Source organism: Dunckerocampus dactyliophorus, chromosome 21 (genome assembly GCF_027744805.1).
Source record: "Dunckerocampus dactyliophorus isolate RoL2022-P2 chromosome 21, RoL_Ddac_1.1, whole genome shotgun sequence".
NCBI classification, from domain to species: Eukaryota; Metazoa; Chordata; class Actinopteri; order Syngnathiformes; family Syngnathidae; genus Dunckerocampus; species Dunckerocampus dactyliophorus.
Window position 1 is genome coordinate 12275044 of NC_072839.1, and position 20627 is coordinate 12295670.

At 38.5% G+C, this 20627-nt stretch overlaps 2 protein-coding genes across 2 annotated transcripts in view; one reads left to right on the forward strand and one right to left on the reverse strand.

Annotated features, from left to right (window-relative positions):
- The window catches only part of kcnb2b (potassium voltage-gated channel subfamily B member 2b), a 154145-nt gene that overhangs the window by 13755 nt on the left and 119763 nt on the right, over positions 1-20627 (forward strand). Inside the window, exons 4-5 of the mRNA XM_054764964.1 lie at positions 5037-5194; positions 12668-12814. The gene's annotated coding sequence lies outside the window, so the exon portion shown is untranslated. The remainder of the gene's footprint in view (positions 1-5036; positions 5195-12667; positions 12815-20627) is intronic.
- On the reverse strand, positions 15639-18294 carry LOC129173812 (musculin). Its single transcript, XM_054764971.1, has 3 exons — positions 17826-18294; positions 16403-16515; positions 15639-16313 (listed from the first exon to the last, which is right to left on the reverse strand). The coding sequence occupies exons 1-2, from the start codon at positions 18162-18164 to the stop codon at positions 16432-16434; spliced, it is 423 nt and encodes a 140-aa protein (XP_054620946.1). The 5' UTR covers positions 18165-18294; the 3' UTR covers positions 15639-16313; positions 16403-16431.

The window sequence follows — 20627 nt, forward strand, 5'->3', positions numbered from 1 at the left end:
AGGAACAGACATTGATAACATCAACTTCATTGCCTGTTTGTGTAGGACTGGTTGGGCTGGATAGATATTGAGTGCAGGAATAGCTGGGATCTAGTTGTAGAATCTGGGACTGAAGACCCCATTCTGACTCAGTATGAGGATCTGTCAAAGAATTTCCAAAATAATTGTCATTCTTGTCATAGCTCAAGAAAAAGTTCAAATGTCACTAAAGACAATGCAACATGTGAAGCAACGGCTCTCTTTCCCCCAAAAATCCCCTCTAAGAAATGGCACCCCGTTGCTTTAAAGCAAACCCTGCTGGAGTGTGATTTACACAAGAGCAGATCTGACCAACATATAAAGCATTTTTACTGCGCATCGGTTTGGTAGGGAACGTCATGGGAGGAATCTTTGAAGACCCGCGAGGAGTCTACGCATCTGGGTTCCTCTCGGATCGCCGACTCCCTCGACCCGGAGCCGCTAGTTATTTTCCCCCCATGGCTCCTGAAGACGGCAGAAGACATTGACCCAGGCCTCTGGAACGGCCCCTTTGTGACCGAGCTCGCTTGCAATCTTCCACGGACGCGGACTGAAGCGCATGACAGTTTAAGCCGCATCTTGTCGGGCGATACCATTTCAACAAGGGGGCAATTGGAAGATATTACAAAAACGGACGTGAGGGGAGTGCTGTAAAGAAGTTGGAAAGATTAAAACAACCGCATACATCAGTATGTGTCGACAGGGCTCCGCTAGCGTCTGCTTTTGCAAATAGTTTTTCACCATCAAAACATCGAAGGTGAACCGGGGGAGGCGAGTCACCCTACGGACATAAGAATGATGAATGTTCTGGTGAGGGAGGGACTGGAGGGGGCTTCAGGCTCATTGAGGGGCTCATGTGGAGCGTTCTTGGACAAACTCTCACTGCACCGTGTTTTCCCTCGAGAGGTCCCGCTCATTTCCTGATGTTTTCCTTACAGAAGATGCTCAGCCGTAGTCGGCCGAGGATCTGGAAGTGTAAACATGACACGGCTTTTACCGCATGTTTATGAAGTTATTGTTTTCAATGGGGCGTGAGCTGTTTTGGCTTTAAAAAACACCCTACTGTTACAGCAGGACTTCATAGCTGTGGGGTTTATTTATTGTTAGTTATTGTTGTAGTTTAGTGTATTATTTTTGTTTGTCTGCAACTTTTTATGTATGCCATCTCTTTATCATACAACACTGGTTTGCTGCAACTTTCCTGAGTTTGTGTCTTATTTCAAGTCGTTCTGTTTATTTCTATTATGCAAGGTGGTTATCATAACATCACTTATCCCACTGTGCCTTGTGTACGACTGAGTGTCTCATGGGCTTTGACTTTGTGGACTATTTCGAGTCAATTTCTGTTTATAGTATGCAAGGTGGCGGTTATTATTAATAACTACTGAGCTTTTACTTGTTCATGTATGCCATCACTTTATCATACAACACGGGTTTGCTGCAACTTTCTTGACTTTGTGGCTTATTTCAAGTCATTCTGTTTATTTCTATTATGCAAGGTGGCGGTTATCCCAATATAATCAGAGGATTGCTCGATCCCATTGTGCCCGTGTATGACATGGGCTTTGACTTTGTGAATTATTTAGAGTTTTTCTGTTTGTTTATACATAGTATGCAAGGTGCCGGTTATCATGAATAACTGGTGGGAGGAGCGGTCACACTGCAATAATCATATGATGATTATACTGTATTACATTGTGCGCATGTGAGAGCAAGTTTACTGTAGGCTTTGCCTATGTGGACTTAGTTCTAGTCTCTCAGGTTATTTCTACTATGCAATCTGGTGGTTATTGTAAATAACTGACAAGAGGAGCGATTGCATTATACCTGTATGACATTTTTGGACACTTATACATTGCGTGCCCATGCCCGGACTCATTGTTTCTACTGTACAATTAAGAATTACAATTGTACACTGCACTAAAGGTTGTCCATTACTACAGCACAGGGAGTGCATTATACCTATAAAAGTGTAAGACTCTAGAGACAGTGACATTGGTATTGCAAGTGTGTCTAATTGACCTGTGAAAGGAGGCCCTGCGTTTTGGCAAATTGCACCAGATTCATCTCACTATAAGCATCCCCTTTCCTGCTCCCGTCTCGGCTTTCCCCCACCTCATCATGGTGCCCGTTCTCAATAGAGGCCAGGGAGGGAGGGGACGGCACCGAGATTTCAGATGGTGGCCAACCTCACAGAGGGAACAGGTGTTCCCTCTGTCCGCTTGCGGTCGAGGTCCCGCGCTGGAAGCCTGGGAAAGGGCATGAGCCACCAGCGCAGGTTCTACCCCAGCGGGCAGGTAACAGTGCGCCTTTCAGCAGAGGCTGAGTTTAGCTAAATTGTCATGCTTTTAGGTAACAAGGGAAAGCAGTTGAAGGTCTGCGTTCTCACCACTGGAAAGTATTTTGATGTGCAAATGCGATGAGCAGGAGACCGTGGGCTGACCTTCTTCATTGTTCTGTGCCCTCATGTTTGAATCAATAGCAAGTTTGCAGCAAGTCTATGTGGACAGGGCTGTGTTAGATTTTATGTTTAAAAGAGTGCAAAGATGGTGAAATGATGACAAAATGCAAGTAATTGAGACGCCGTTAAAAATGTTTATTTTAGACACTAGTTAAGCCTGGGTTATGTCTGTGGCTTATGGCTTTCGCACCCTCACTCATACAACACAAACCAACAGGAGGTCATCAAACCAAATGTCATGTGGAACACACAATGTAACTATGCAAGTATCTAAACGCTTACATGCTATTACAATCATGCTGACGATTGCCTCTGACTACGTTTTGTGCAACTCAAGCTTTAATAATAATCAAATAAGATGGGGTTTCTGCTAATACATGTGTTTATTGTGGAAATCATGAGCACAAAATGACATGTTTTCCCCACAAAAAAAGTTATGCAAATATATACGGGGATCCACTGTACATTGTGCGTAGCAACACATTACTCGGGTAGCCATGGCTCTACAGGCTAAACTTTTCAACTGGCAAAAGTGGGCATTATCAGGAAGTATTTCTTGTGCTGAATTGTGTCCCCCAAACGGATACCACTGCTGGTCGTTCATTGATTAAGCAGATTCATCATTACTGTGTAATTTTATGGCTACACAACTAGAAATCACAAAAAATAAACCCACATGCCAACATTAGTTTACTTTGTTAGTTGTATACACTGTAAGATAACACTCCATCGTCTCCAATTTGCTGCATCATACTGCCCTCAATCTCCTCTTGGATAAAGCCAGCCGTTTTTTGCGAAAGTAAATCAAGGAGTGTTGTCCTCGTTCATTGTCTGTGTCTCGTTCTAAATGACGTGTTCAATGTGACTTGTTTTATGCAGATTCTAGCTCGACTGCTGTTATGACGTGTAACAGGTCAGCCGGAGTCCCAATTGCGTCAATGGGTGACAAACCACTGCTTTGCTCCGCTTTTTTTTGTTGTTCTGCTGCCGCCCCCAGTCTCCCTTTGAATAAAACGTGTCTCCTTTCTGACAAACACATCTGAGAAACAAATACAAGAATCTCACCCCTCGTTCTCCTACATTGTTGCTAGCTTGTCTGATTATGACTGGTGCGTCTTCAATGTGGCTTGGTTTGTGCGGATTCCAGCGGTACTATCATGAACCGGGAAAAAAAAGTCCAGCTCAATCAAAGGCAAAAAAAAATCCGAGCAAATAGTAGTTTTTATGATTTAAAGCAGTGAAGATGACAAACGTGTTGGATAAATCCTCAAGCACAGTGATGGATTTGGCTCCCACAGGGAAGAAGGTCATTTGGGAAAGACATGAAAAGAGCTGAAGTGTGCGCCCTGCAGCATGAAGTAAGTGATCAATTGCACAGGTGAGGGGAGGAACACAAGGGCAGGTAAATATCTCTGAGGCTAACACCCTAAACTCCTCATTAGGTACAAATTTGTGTGAACCCTGACGGATGGCCGTATTATTACACCATTCCTAGCACCCATTCATAAATGTGGCCGAGCAGCTAATCAATCAGCATGAAGGATTCGGCTCCATGCATGACCTTCAACACGAAAAATCCAGCGAGTGATAATACATTGATGGGGAGTGCCATTAAAAAACAGTTTCAAACCCCTCTTGGATTCATTTGCGCTGACCCAAAATGCAGTATTTTCTTAACGCAAGCAGCAGGCCCCTTTGATGTTATCTCCCTATCCAAACAAGCGGAGGGCCGGCTGCCCCCGCTGCCCCGCCTGTGGCCACAGAGGATGGCGTCGATTAATCACCGTGAAGCCTGCGAAGGCCCGCTCATAAATCGCCTCGCCGCTCCTTAAACAGGAGAGCCCCAGGGCGCCAAGGCGTCATTCATCAACACTCCCCCTTCTGGATGAAGGGGTAAATAAAATTGGGCTAAGCAGATCGCTCACTTATGATTTTAGGCATTTTTATTCTTTATTTTTTATTTTTTTTATTTTTTTAGGTATTCTTTACAATTTATACTAAATTCCCTGATTTTATTTTTAACTTTTTTTTTTTTATTTGAGGTACTTCTTTTCCATAGCATATTGCAGTGGTTCTTTTATTTTTATTGTGCAAAAGGGGCTTATCATTAATTACATGTCTGTATTGTGCTCATACATGAGCAAATGTACCATGGCTTTACTTTATGGATTATTTCTAGTCTTTCAAGTTATCAATAATGACTGGCACGAGGAACTATGACTGACTGTTTTTACAATTTAGAAGTACTTTCTTTTTGAAATTTAAGGCCTTTCTTTTGTACCCCGTGTTGCATACTCTGAAATGTCCACATATTTCCTGTGCACCCGCATTTTTAGACTTTTGTTCATTTTTGTCTTGTTGATCATAAATGACTAGTTTCCACAGAAATAAACAATAAAAAGGAAAGCGATCATTTTTGATGTTTCTCTATGATCAACTACATGTAGCATACATAAATAAGTAAATACAATTAAATGCATTTACAGACGGAATTTTCTCCAGTTTGTTTGTGAGCCCAAACTGATATATCCCATTTTTTTCTCCCTTTTTTGAGCAGTTCAGTCTCCATCATCAGGCTTGTCCTCACGTCGGTGACCCCCACAAAAGGCCCGCCCGGAGACAGATGACAGCGGCACAAAGACAACACAGGTGGCTGCTTGACGACCACCTGGAGCAAGACAGGACTGGAGTGCTGCGACATCTGGGAAAATGACCGTAAGTATTCTTGGAAGAAAAGACAGAGACGGCATGCACTTTAATATAATATTGATTGATCTTAGTTGTCATAGTTTGCCTTGACGATGGGCAACATTTGATCAATTAACCATGGGCAAACCTAATCATTATGAACTCTCTTTATTTTAAAATGTATTATTATTATTGAGATTATGATCTATTCAATTTAGAATATAGGATTTTCTGCAAAAAATACATTTACATTTAAATAAGTTAGGTAAGGTCAAATGTAATAATTTGTGCTGGACTGTCTCTTATTGTATTAATTATATATAATAAAAATATTACTTATTAGAGCATTTAGTATCAAAGTGTTATATAAATGTAGTGCTATATATATAGTGCTATACAAATGCAGGGTAATATTAAATGTTAATTTTAGATAGGTTTAAGTATTACTTTACAATGTTTTTCCAGGTGTACTGAAATATTAGTGAAATATTAGTGATTTTCTCACAATATGTGCCCCGGTAGTGTTATTTCAGGTGATGGAAATCATCATTAAGGTGCAACAATCAACCTGTATCTATCTATGTATCTATCAGCAACATCCAAATTTGACCTCTTTCTCCTGTTCCCTCCACTACCACAGTTACTAATGCAGTTACTAATGACATGCTGTGTCACGCTGCATAGTGAGATTACATGCCGTCCTTTCATGACCATGATGAATCTCTATGGTCCATGCCCACCTTTGAACTGTCCGCTCCATCCAGGCGGCACAAGCCACGGGTCACGTTTGTCATCCATGTTGGAGAATTTGACTTAAAATCAGTGGTTAATGCTAGTAGAGATGTAAGGGAATTCCCCAGGAGAGCATCAGAGGGTAGAAAAAGGACTGATGAAGAAATGAAAGGACATGAATCGCCTGCTTTTACCATGCAGACTTACTTGCTGGAAGAGCATAGTTGGACCACGATCAAGGAGCAGTCTCCCCATTAAGCCACTTCGCAGGAAATAAACACAATAGTAAAACTGTGGAAAATACGCCTCCCTTTCTTCTTATCAGCTCCCAACATCCCTTTTCATTCTTATTTTCATCATGTCACCATACCACTTCTGTGTCTTATTCTGGAGGCACTACATCCCATTTTTTGCCCTTTTTCTTGCCTTCCAGCGTGAATCCCGACTCAAATGCATAATTCCACACTGAGCAAGGAGGAAATTATAAAAGCACGCAATCCCAGACAGTCGTAACTTTACTGGGGCGGCTATGAAGTGCCAGTGGTGCCAAGAGGGAATGGGGGAAGGGGTCAAAAGGTGATTTAGGCTGATCCTATCTCACCTTTTTCATACTGCAAAGCTCTAAAGGAGCTAGAAACACACAGAGCATGGCTGGCATTCCAGACTTTATACCTTTTTATTGGAATTACTCAGGTTTGTTGTTTTCCAGGGAGAAGATGAGCGTAAATCTTCAATGCCGTTGTTGGACCTTTTTGCGAGTTCCTTTTGAATTCTTAACTGAAAAAACAACAAACACACAAGTGATCGCGTCAAGTGACGTGACATCAGAGCAATATCAATTTCTTTGTCTATTATTTCTCAAGTAAAATGAACACCCTTATTTACAAAATTTGATGACAAAACTATTGATTTAAAAATGTGAGAGTCAATGTATTTTGTATTTGTTTTGCTCCGAAAATGCTGACACATTTGCAGCCGTCTTAAAATAATAAACAGATTCGTCTAATACGCATTGTGCTTGAACGCCTCATCAGCGCACAGCGCAATACTTGAAAGGAGACACATACAGACTTGTTCATCGTTCTGTGTACGTTCTATGAACAAATAAAACACACACACGCATAATAAAGACGACGAAAGGATCCAATTTTTTTCTTAGTTTGAGCAATTGACTAGTTTTTTAGGCGATAAGTCAGAAGTATATGAAAACCCAGACATTTGTGTCAATATTTTTTGTCGAAAACCGAGTTTGCACTTTATTAATATGCATTTTTGCTTCTCTTTTTTTATTGATTTTATTTATTTATATGTACCATGGGTTATAACGCACCATGCTGTGGGCCACATATGGCCCCTGGGCCGCACTTTGGCGACCGTTGACCAATAGGATACAGCTGGGACCCTGCTAGTGAAAATAATAAATGAGATTCAATAAAAAAGAATCACAAAATAGTACTTCTGTGGCCAACAAACAGGAAGATAAGAGGAATGGACACAAGACCTTTCACCCCACCTGACCCCCAAGCTCCCCCTTCTTCCTTCCTTGTCTGCCACCAGCATCACAAAGAAACACACACGTGGTGGAGGGGGTGTTTTAAGTACCCAAATCCTTCTCGGACGCCCTTCTTCTTCTTCTTGTGTCCATCACATCAAAGCTTCCTGGGGGTTGAGAAGGAGCTGACCCATGGGAGAGGTGCAGGAGGACCCTGCTGTTTGCCTTGGCGGCCGTGTGGAAAGAGACAAACAGGCAGCTCCCAGACAAGGCCTTGTGATGCCTTAAATCCACGGAGGTTTCTCAAGGCCATGCGTGACAGAGCTGCTTGTTTGTTCTCTGATCGCACACACACACTTGAAAGGACTTCAACTACACACACTGTAGGCACACACTTTTCATTCATTAAAATCTCTCTTCCACTGTCAGTCTGGACTACGACAAATGCTTGCATTAGGGGCAAGTGTTGTTGTGCCCTAGCACATCCAGCAGATGTATTTATTTATTTCCACATTATATTTAATTGATCTTCATATTTTAGATGTAAAGCAGCCTACTAAATAATACACTCGTCAAAATATTATTAATAATGATTACAATATATACTATATATTGGCTGTGTTGGGCAGCACCCCAAGTTGAAAAGAAAAGAAAAATGCCATCGTGTGCATAACTGTAGTAAAGTCGCCCCTCGCTACATTGCAGTTGGAATATCCTCACTCTATTGCAGTTTTTCATAAATTAATTCATAAATGGTCGCTGTTTTGTAGTTGACTATGCCCCGTTATTAGTCAAAAAATATTGAAACACAATTTATATGTAGTATTCTGGCCACTAGGCGCCAGCAATGACACAAAACAGAGATAAGACACGACATTACATTAGATTACCGTCACACTGCATGCAGTCAGCCATGGTATATCTGACATGATAGCGTGAAAAGAAGTTCTCCTCCTATACTGTGTGGAAGTGGTACATTTTTTGGCTTCTTATTTTGTCTTTCTTCCCCCACTCGGTTTGAAACTCTTAAGTTTAAATAAATTGGAGGCTAACTAGTTTGCTCGCTAGCATGCTGCAATGTGTTGTAAACAAAGAAGAATAGGCATGTAAAGGCGATTATAGGGGTGTTATTTCATGTCGACAGGGCTCTAATAATGTTCAAAATTGTATTTGGAAAGTAATAAACGTTTTCTATTCTCTATCTACGAATATATTCTATATATTCACATTGAATCCTATTTCACAGAAATTCACTTACCGTGGTCAGGTCTGGTGGAGCCAGTTAACCGCAATAAATGAGGGACTTTTTTCTCTTTCGCCTCAGGCTGACGAAGGCTCTATGCACACCTCGCAACATCCTTTGCGCATTTGCAGAGAATGCGCCCCCTTCTTTTCGGAGGCGTGTAGGGAGTTGCGGCCTTTATTCTTCTTGAGGCTGCGCAGTTAATTCCTGTAAGTGCCAATACAGACATGAATGTGGTGGGTGTTTTCATAAAGACATGTATTTAATTCACTTTATCAGATTGAATCACTGCTGTACACACTAATGACTCATAGGAGGAATATTGATGGGAAAACTAACAACCAGCAGCTCCACTTTCACAGGCGAGATGTATAAAATATAAGTTTGTGGCTTCAGACACCTGATGCTCGTTTGAGCTACTTCTCATACTTTTTTATGAAGTGTCTCCATCTCTGGAGTGCAACAAAAATACATCGGCAGCATTCACTGACTCCATGCATCTTATCTTTTCCCCCTGTTTGGTTTACAAGGTGACAAAGCTGGCTGCTGTGTCCGAGCACAGCTGGCATCCAAGTGAAGGGGGCCTCCCGTGTGTTCTATCGCGTTATGTCCAGCGAGGGCATTTAAAGCTCTATGCCTTTTCCACATGGCCCCCGGCTAGTTGAATTACCTGACGATGTGGGACTGATACAGGATGTAAGAAAGACGGTGTCTGATACATCTTTATTTCGAGCCAATATGCTAAATCATTTTGAAGTATAATATATTGATTGCACTGAAGCATTAGCTTGAATTTGCAATGTGATGAAACTAACATGCATGATTTATAAGGAATTGTGACGGGGCGGGGCTTAAGTGCCGTCCACATGTCCGTTATCCCCAGTGGTGGTTCTGACTTGAATGGCGCCCTGGGCGGACCGACACGTGGGGAAGTGAAGTGAGCCGCCCATACTCTGGCTTGCTCACATGGTGGACATTTGATGACGTCTGTGGGCGCGAGCACAGACATGGGCGCAAGTATCCCGCCTATCGAAGGCGCCTATCTGCCACACATCCTGACTTGATGAGCGCTGAACACAAATAAATGGGATTTCTCCCCCCCGCCCTCGCAGCGCCCCATATGGCCCATAGCTAGAAACGCCACTGATTATCCCCACGCCTTTCCCCGCCCCCGGCCGTCCTCCTCTGACCACCAAACCCTCCCCTCCTCCTTCCTTTTTGAAGGCTGAGTAATTAACACGCCATCTGATCCATCATCCTTCCACAGAGCCTCTCTAGGGTAACACACATAAATCTATGAACTCACACACACACGCACACAAATGGACACACACTCGCACGCACAGGTGATCCATCACACGGCGTTAACTGGGCCGGAGGAGCTGTCAGTCGCGTCGCAGGCGTATGGCGGTGACCCTGAGGTCAGCCCGAAGAGACCATCATCACGATCCTGTTAGAAATGGGATGCATCATAAAGCCCTCATGATGGAAGGCATCCCAGCTCATGATTGGCTGATATTATAAGCAAATATATAGCTTAACAACTTTATAGAGATATATTTCATATTCAATGTACACAACTCAGTACACAATTCATAATTAACCATAATTTAATATGTATTCATAATGCATGCAACATTGTATATTATTTCTACAAATAAAACAAAGCAAATTACTAATTGAATTTAATGACTAAGATACTGATGTACTATTCTGATATTCATGTTAATGTTTTTAGATGATTTTGATGATTGTTCTGTTTTTTGTGGCTCAACTTTTACCTTCCCAAATTATAGATAAATATATATATATATATATATCATATTATTAGCATGATTATATCATAACAAAGGAATTATAATTTGATTATTTTTTATTGTCTGCACTTGTCACAATAAGACAATAAACAAATTGATTATTCATTCATACGTATGTGGCTAATCCACTTTAATCACTGTAAAAAATAATCCTAATAAATAATTAGATTGTTTTCTAAAAAGAAAATCATTAAAATAATTATGTATTAATTTGCATGCATGCGAATATTCTTTTTGAGGCTGTGCAGTTATTTTGTGCAAGTGCTAATACAGACATTAATGCGGTAGGTGTTTTCATTCTTTAAACGGCTTATTTTTACTGTGTGCACTTTGCAGAGCAAGGAAATTATACAAATAATTAATTATTGATAAGGATTCAAATCTTTCATTCAGAATTAATGATGATTTAGTGCATATCCACAATAAATGGAAGCATTATTGTTGCACATTTTATATCTAAAATAAAACTTTTTAATATAATAAAGATTCGATTTATGGTTTATGATATTCACTTTGTGATTAATTTTTAAAAATATTTTTTAGGATTTTTTAGTTGATTTTTTAATTTTATTTTATTGCCAGTCTTAACTTTTACCTTGTTAAACTACTCACATAAAAAAAAACAATATAATTGATTTTTAGATTATTTAAAATATTTATGTAAAATGTATTACATTTTTAATTAATAATATCAAATGATTTAATACATTACGTTATTAGCATAACGGAGAGCACCATATACTCGAATTAGGTTTTAATGAATGGTAATTAGAATTTTGTTTGAATTAAATGTGTATGATTGTTGGATTTGTGTGTGTGTGTGTGTGTGTGTGTGTGTGTGTGTGCACGCATCTGTTTGAGAGACAGCCAAGCTGCACCAGGTTTAATAATGTAACGTTAGAATGGGCGATAACGTCGATAAAAGACCAAATAGGGTGACTATTTCTTCCCCATCAAAGTGTCTACTTAGTGGCACCTGTGCCGACTCTACGCTCCCACATCTTCGATTAGTTTTAGGACATCACGTTCTACACTAAGAGCGTGAAATCGCTTTGATTTCCGATGTGGTCAAGAAAAGTTCAAGCCTCTTAAAAGCAGCAGAAAGAGAGAGGGGGGGGGGATGTTGGGATTTAGTTGCTTGGACGAAGTCATCAAAGATGTTTGACAGAATACTTTCTCTCTGAGGTCGAAGGTGAGGCAGGCTGTCCAAAAAAAGACTGATGCTTGGACTGATTTATTCTCTGACATTTATTTGGGCATGTCCTCTATTTGATACCTTTATCTGATTGGCTTGCCCGAAGGTCTCATGTGATCATGTGTGAGAAAGCATATTGTGAGCTTAGTGCTTCCTTTGTATTTATTTTTATGATGCAAAGTGGTGGTCATCATTAATAACTGGCAGGAGGAGTGATCACTTTAGTTGTAAGGTGCATCTGAATTGTGCAGGCTTTTGTGTGAGCAAGCGCACCTTGAGCTACGTGGATTATTTTTGAGTCTTTCTATTTGTTTCTATTGCAGAAGGTGGCAGTTATCATTAATAACTGGCAGGAGGAGCGAGAAAATGAATTATACAACTTGTCTTTAGCGCACACGCATGTGCTCTTGTGTGAGCGAGCACATCGCTATTTCGGGTCTTTTTGCTTATTTCTATTGTAGGAGGTGGCAGTTATCATTAATACCTGGCAGGAGGAGCAATTATACAACTCGTCTTCCGTGCATGCGCTCTTGTATGAGTGAGCGTAGCGCTATTTTGAGTCTTTTTGCTTATTTCTATTGTAAAAGGCGGAAGTTACCGTAAATAACTGGCAGGAGGAGCAATTGCATGACATATATAACAGTACAGTATATTGAACATGCACATGCTGGTGTGTGAGCAACTATGTAGAGCTTTTATGTTGTCATGGTGGCCGTTATCATGAATACCTGGCAGGGGGAGCAACGTGACTATCACTATTGCGTTTGGCTGTTGACCCGCAGAGTCAGGGACTTTTGATGTGTTCCAACAGCGCCACAGGCAAAGTGTCAGCAAAGAGAAAAGAAAGAGGTTCTAATCCATAGTTTGCAGGTGTGTTGGACTTTTGTAGGCGAGCAGAGGTTGATGCAGACAAAGAGCATTGTGGCCTGGAGAACAATGAAGGCAATGTCTAATCCCTCTGCAGCGCTGACACTTTGGGCCTTCAAGCAACCTGACCACTCATTTCTCTTCTCTTCTCTAGGATGACACGCATGGGAAAAACCCACAGAGAGACTTAGCCTTCACCCAGAGCGGAGACGCCTCCTCCTCCTCCTCCTCCCTTCTTTGTCACGTTAGAAGATGAAGAGAGAGCGTGCCACTCTCTGAGGCTGTGTGATCTTGTACACAGGTATTTTTATACACATGATTTCATCTATTTTAGCCCCATAAATGATAGTAGTCCTTATGAAAACGCATTCACAGGTTGTCAAACACATGCCACAAAGGCTAAAATGAAATAAAACAAATAGTCATGAGTCAAAAGTTATTTTTAGAAGAAAATCTAGTCTGGCAAGAGAAACATTTGATTTTTTTCAAGATATAAAGTCAACATTTACAAGAAAAAGGCAGAATGAAGTCATAATTTAAGAAAAAATGTTTTTGGAGAGAAAAATTATATTTACTAATGCAGTTGCAACTCCTTATAAGATAAAAGTCTTTTTTTTTGGGTGTAGTCTTAAAAGTACAGTCATATTAAAAAAAAAAAGTTGTTTTTTCGTCCTTTTTTCGCAAAAATATTTTTAATCTTAGAAGAATGAAGTCTTTTTTTTTTTTTCAAGAAAAACATGTTTCAAAAGGGAAAAAAGGTCATTTTTGATTAAAGAAAAAAAAAAATTTACTATTTTTTGGTAATATTAAAAGAATTAATTCATATATTTTTTTTCCAAGCAAAAACATTTTGTAGGATAAAAATGTCATTTTTAAGGAGAAAAAAATCATAAACCTTGAAAATAACTTTTAAAAAAACTTAGAAAAAAAGAAGTTATTTTTTCTAGAAAAACCTATTTTTAAGAGGAAAAAGAGTCATGTTATTAATCTTGCAAGAATTAAATTATATATTTTTTTTCAAAAAACATTTTTTATTTTAAAAGACTGAATTTATATTTATTCATATGTTTTCAAGAAAAACATTTTTAGGAGAAAAAAGGGGGGGAAATCATAAACCTTGAAGATTAAAATCACTTAAAAAAACATTTTTAATCTTAAAAAAATTAAGTAATTTTTTTCAAGAAAAACATTTTTTAGAAAGGCAAAAATAATAATAATATTTCAAGAATAAATAATTTATTCATATGTTTTCAAGGAAAAAAGTTTTTATGAGGAAAAAGTGTCATTTGTTTAAAGGGGAAAAAATCATGAACCTTGAAGATTAAAATCACTTTAAAAAAACTTTTTAATCTGAAAGAAATTTAGTGAAAATGAACATAATTTTATGAGGAAAACGTTTTTTTTAAGAGAAAAAAAATCATAATTTTGCAAGAATAACATCTGTTTATTTTGTACAAAAACATTTTTAAAGAATGAATTAATATTTATACATATTTTTTTCACAAAAATAGTTTTTTAGGGGGAACAATGTCATTTTTTATAGGGGGGGGGAAACAAATCATAGTCCTTAAAGATTAAAGTCATGTTTTATTTTCAAATACATTTTTAATCTTAAAAGAATCAAGCCATATTTTATCAAGAAAAGGTCGGAAGAAAAAGACATCATGTAAAGAATAAAACTGTAAATTATCACAAGAAAAGTTTGGGGTTTTTTTTCCATTAAAAAATGACAATTGTACACGAATAAAGTCATTTTTTTCTTGCATAAAGTTATATTTTTGTAACTTTTATCTCATCTTCTTCCTGCATCAGTCCAGCTTTGGCTCAATTTTAATGATCCTCACGACAATTCCTTATATGTACATCGGTATTATCTCCCACTGAACAGTAATGTTCCGTTGCAGAACTCTTGTACTAATTCCTGCTTTTGAGACAACGGTTAGAGGGGAAGAAGGCACCTTCTGTTATTATAAACAAAGCCTGGGAGGAACTAATCTCACTCATAAGGGGAAGTGTATACATTCGGAAAGAGGTGATTGAAATTGTTTGGGATTCCTCATTAATGCTATTGAGTGAGAGGATATTGAATAACAAACATTTCCAAAGTGGTTTTGGAAAAATCTGGAGCGTCCATCCAGATGAAGTTTTCAGGGCGGCCACAGAGGCAGCCTTGCTGAACCTCCTCATGTTGGCTTTGGACCTAACAGCTCCTTCCTGTTCAAGGAATGTTGCAGTCATACCAAAAAAAGCAGGAAAAATTTGCATTGTGCTGATTTTTCATAGCTGATGGTGCAACTTTGTTCCAATGGGATGAGGGTTTTTTTTCCCCATCATGCATAGTGCACGTTTAAAATAACATGGAACATTTGACAACAGAATTATTGCCTAATTTTTCATTGTTTTTACGGAATACATTTAATGAGGAAAAAAGTAACATGACAGAAAAGCCCCATGCAGGTTCAAACATGTAGACATACTGCCCTCTGCTGGACAGAAAGAGTACTCGCTCTTCTATATGGCATTCAATCTTTTTATTTGTTTTTATTTCTCAATAAAATCTGAATTTATTATTATTGTTGTCATTAATATTGTTGGTATTATGGAAATTATATCGTTTTTGGGGGGGAGGGGCCAATTATAGCAAGATTTGGACTTTCTCTCTAAAAATGTTTTTTTCGAGAAAAACTTTACTCATCCCAGATAAAATACTACTTTATTCGTCTCAGATTACAGCCTTTTTTTCTTTTTTAATACAACTTAATTCTTGTAGGTTTGAATAAAATTTTTCTCTTAAAAAAATCTTTATATATGTAATAAAATCATTGAATATAATATTTATATATCTATAATTCTTATAGATATGTAAGATACATTTAAAACATTGTTTTACTTCAAGAACAAAAATTTGACTATTCTTTTAAGATTACAACATTTTTTGAAAAGTAAATACTACTTTATTCTTGTAGGATAACAGTATTTAATTTTTTTTATGGCTTTATTCTTCTAAGATGGAACAACATTTTACTCAAAAAGGTTTTAATCGTTTTTCAGATACACTTTAAAAAAAAATTTCCTGTCAGAGCGAGCACATTTTTCTCTTAAGAAAATTCACTTTTGTCCTTTAAAAAAAACCCCATAATTTTTCACTTATATGTGGCTTTATTCTTGTAAGATTGCAGAATTTTTTCTGCGAAGATTTTTACTTTTTCCTCTTAAAAAAACGAATTTCCTTGGAGAAAAATCATTATTTAATTAATAATAATTATTAATGAAATAATTAATAAATGATTAATTAATAGTTAATTATTTTAAGAATTTTTTATGGTCAGAATTTGTATATATTTGACATTGTAGAATTTATTGAATGAAAAGTGTGTATTTTAACAGGCCTTACTGTTCTTTCCCAAACATAGAATGTATGGTTTGTAGTTCTATTTGTGACCACTTGATGTCGCCAATGGAACACTGTACAGCGCCGACGTTTTTAACAAGCGTCAACTCGTGTTGCCACCTTGTTATTTATTTATAAATGTATCTCTTCATATGAAAAACTGAAGTCACGCCATCCATATCATCACTTTGTTCCCATGATTGATGGCACCACTTAAACACAGGACACTTTGTCCTTCAGGAGTGTGAGAAGGTTGCTCATTAGATGTCCCCTGAGAGTCTCTGTATGCATGCTCGGAGTTCTGGGAAAGTCACCAACATGAACAACAGCTGCAACTTTACAACAACCTGATGAAAACTGCTCTTTTTCTTTTAATCTCTGTTACTGCTGGTCACAATATTAGGCACACCTGCAATCAGAAATGATGCTCAGTTTTGATTGACGCTAATTAAAGATGATATGTTTATTATTGTGGCGTTGAACAATGATAGATCATACGATAATGATGAGGCACGGGGGAGGAGGCCTCAGCAGGCAGTAGCTCCACAAAGTCTTCCAGTGGTGGACATGTCTTGGTCCTCTGAGTGTCCTGCCATCGCAAACGGCCACGTCTGCTCCAAACACAACACATGGACATTACAGGAAGTACAAATATGGGCTATTTCCGCTTATTAAGAGGTGTGGCTCAATCCTTGTTATGTACAATAACACATGATTTCCCCCAGCAAATCAGCATATCGGCTATCTATAATGAAATTAATAAATGAATGAATTAATAATAAATTATATTACCCGACTGATTTTTAAAAATGTTTTTTTTAAAGACAAAAAATAACATGAAAATAAGTAAATAAATGAAATATAATATATAAATATATTTTTAGAACCTCCTGATAATAAAAATATACTAAAGATACATGAAAATGTGTGTGATTAATAAGTCTAATACTTGAATAGTAATAAAATAAATCCAAATAAACAAAATAAATTGTTAAAAAATTACTAAAATACAAAAAAAAATCAATAAAATCGAATGAATGCAAACATGACCTTACCTTTACAAATGTAAAGCTATATTTCAAATAAAAATGATAATGGTAACAATCTACAGCCGGTGTGTCCAAAGTGCGGCCCCGGTGGCTGTAAGTCGTTTATTATCGGCCCTCGGCACATTGTAAAAATACAATTATAAACACTAAAAAACAGCAAAAATGAGCAAAATACAGCAAAAGTGGACAATGTAAAGTAAAAACGGACACGGTGATACTAATAATAACACAAAGCTTTGGTGTTAAATGGTTTTTTTTTTTAGCCTGTTCATAAAAGTGGCCCTCTGCATTCTTTTATTTTTCTGTATTTTTCTGTAATGTTTGGACACCCCCAATCTACAGTCTTATAAATAATAATCCTAAAATGCCTTTTATTGCAATAAAATTTTTAAAAGTCTTTTTTTAAGTGGGTTTTTTTTAATACAGAAAAACATTTCTCAGTGGTAAAAAAAAAAAATTAATAGAATAAATTAATAATGTTTAAAAAGCCACAAGAAAAAAACATTTAAAAAAAAAACATGGAATTAACAAGTAAAAATAGTTTAAATAAAAAGGTCGTCAAAAAACACATGTAATCTGATAAGAATCATTTGTTTTCAAAAATATTTTTAATTTTAAAACAATACATTTATATTTATTTATACATATAAAAATCCTATTGTAAATGTATTATTATTATTATTATTATTTTTATTATTATTTTTATAGTATTGGATTTAAATGTAAAAATTATGAATATTTATTTATTTATTAGTTTGTTTATTTATTTATTTATGTTTATTATTATTAGTGGTGGTGGCAGTAGTGGTAGTGGCAATAAGTGCCTTGAATGGCCTTAACTTTATTTAGTGATGTAAATAAAAGTGTCATACCAAAGTGGATGGCTGCACAAAGCTGTCCTCCAGTCGGTCCTCCTGCAGAAGCTGCCTCAGATGTGAGATGTAGTTGGAGGCGAGGCGCAGGGTGTCCAGTTTGGACAGCTTGGTGTCCGCCGGTACCCACGGCAAACTGGTTTTAAGTCTGGAGAAAGCTTTGCTCAGCACCCTCATCCTCGCCCTCTCCCTGGCGTTGGCCGCGTCTCTGTGCGACTGGCGAGCATCCTTCTTGGACTGTTTGTGTTTGGGCCCGCCGTCACGGTCCACATCTTCTGTCCTGGTGTGACATGATGCGTCACAGTCCTCAGCATCGCTCGCCGACGAGCCAGTGGACATGACCACCTGCTCTGGAGGAGTTGTCCGCCTCTTTGTGGAGGTGTAAAAGTTATCCAACTGTCTTCAAGAGGCGTCCTCTGAAGGGCACTTTGAGCGTGGAGCTCTCTGAAAGCAAAACATGCCCACGGCCTGGAAATCCTTGTCATTTAAGACGCATTCCGGACATCTGTGCGCTCTTTCTCCACAACATTTCTCCTCCCACTTCACCCCGGTGACGTCACAGAACAGTAGACGATGCTGTGATTAGGGCATAAGCCATGTAATAAGTGAACGCATCACGGCATATCATAGCAAACTCACAATGCCAGGCAAAAACGCCCCCTCGTGGGAAAAATAGGTATTATTACATTATTTACACATCATTACTTGAGCCTTGTCCTGGCAGATCCTGTAAATAATAACATCAAGGCAAATAAAGTCAATTCACTGGGGTAGGCTCCAGCGGAATGTGATTCTAAACAGGATAAGTGCTATGGAAAACGGATGGATGATTACACGCTGGTAATGTAGTGGGGATGTAGTGGGATCGGCTCCAGCTTCCTGTCATTCTGAACAGAATAGGTGTCATATCAAATGGATAAATCCGTTGGAATAGGCTCCAGCTCCCAGCAAAATAAGCGGTGTAGAAAGTGGATGGATGGAAAAAAATCAATTAAATCCAATGAAGACACTGATGGTGGCATGATCAGCTGGGATAGGCTCCAGGTCCCCGTGCAATTTTGAACAGGACAAGCGCAACAGAAAATGGATGAATAAAAATACTGTAAAATAAACATTTTAAATCAAATGAAGTTACTGATAGTGTGGTGGTCAGCTGGGGTAGGCTCCAGCTTTCTATTATTTTGAACAGGATAAGCAGTATAGAAAATGGATGGGTCGATACATGAAATCAAATGAAGCCACTGGTAGTGGAATGGTTAACTGGGATAGGCTCTAGCTTGCCACGTGATTCTTAACAGGATGAGTGGTAGACTCTAATAGTGTAGTGGGATAGGCTCCAGCTCCCATGTGTTTCTGAATAGGACAAGCGGGCCAGAAAAGGGACGGATAAAATAAAGTGAAATAAAATGTAAAAAACAAATAAAGCCACTGATGTGTAGTGGTCAGCTGGGGTAGGCTCCAGCTTTCTGTTATTTTGAACAGGATGAGCGGTAGACTGATAGTGTAGTGGGATAGGCTCCAGCTCGCCACACCCAAGTCGTATTTTGTTGTTGTGTTTTTTGCTAATAGAAATGTCTTGCGGTCCTTATCAAAAGTGTGTAATCCTTTTGGAGGTTTCACAGACGGATTGTGTTTCCGCACATGGAGCGCTGCAGCCACAGCTGTTTGCCGTTCCCATGACATCTGGCGCGTTGGCATGACGAGGGATAATGCCGCTGTTTTGCGCTTTGCCGTGCATCCTACCTTCTACTACGTCAGTCCGGCGTATGAGGCAGAAGAGTGGGGGCGGGGAAAAGGGCTTGCAAAGCCGCCAGCTTGGAGAAAATGTTTTGTTCCAATAAGCACAAAAGGACGAGCGTGCATGTTATAAACATCACAGAGTGCTTTAAACCTGCAAGTCCAGCAGGAGGGAAAAGTGCAGGAAGATTGAAGGTGTTGGCAGACTGTGGGAAATGGGAAGCTTTGGGCAACTCCCAATACTTGGAAAGCAGCGTGTCCTTTTCTTAGGTGTTTATAAACAGATGCTGTTTATATTACACGGCACTGGTCTGAATCATGCATTGCAGGAACACTTATTAAGGTTATTGTGCATGTAAAAGAAGAAAATATTACCCGTAATGGATGGTTAGAGGCTTGTTACGATACTTGCCCTGGGAATAACAACATTCCTGCAATAAATACCACTTGATGCTTCACTTAAAGGCATTTGTCCGTCAGCAGACTTTTTATGGGTCGTGACCCCCAGATGGAAGCTGGAGAGGCTCTAGCGGGGACAGGTGCAAGCTCGTGATGATGTCAGAAGTTGTTTTTTTTTAAATAGTAGCAGCTCCTACGACCACAGCGCACAAAATAAGCAGCAGGGAATGCTTTAATTGTTAACGCAATGCAGTCTGTTCAAAACATAGCATGAAAAGTCCATTCACGTCCATTTCTTCAACAACTTAAAGCCATTTATTTGTGTCTGTCTGGTTAATAATCATCAAAAAAACATAATTATTCTTATTATTATTTTATTTTATAACATATTTCCTCATTTAGTGGCCAGGGGTGTTTATTTACTCAACTGCAGAGGGTACCAGGCATCTGCTAAGGGTAAGGTGTTTACATGGCTGGGATATGTTTATTTGGACATTTTCTTATATAAGAAATTACAATAATAACTCATAATTAAAATGTCAAATTAAATGAGGCTATTTACTCAACTGCAGAGGTGAGCAGGCATCTCTTAAGTAAGAACAATTAAGCTGGATGTATGTATTGAAATGTACTGTATGTCAAGTTCAACTCAACTACAGAGGGTAC

What these genes read in the sequence shown, in the direction of transcription:
- LOC129173812 (XM_054764971.1), bottom strand. Translation starts at nt 18,164, where the DNA reads ATGTCCACTGGCTCGTCGGCGAGCGATGCTGAGGACTGTGACGCATCA. An exon ending in TTGTGCAGCCATCCACTTTG is followed by an intron (nt 16,516 to 17,825) that starts GTATGACACTTT and finishes TGTTTGGAGCAG; the next exon opens with ACGTGGCCGTTTGCGATGGC.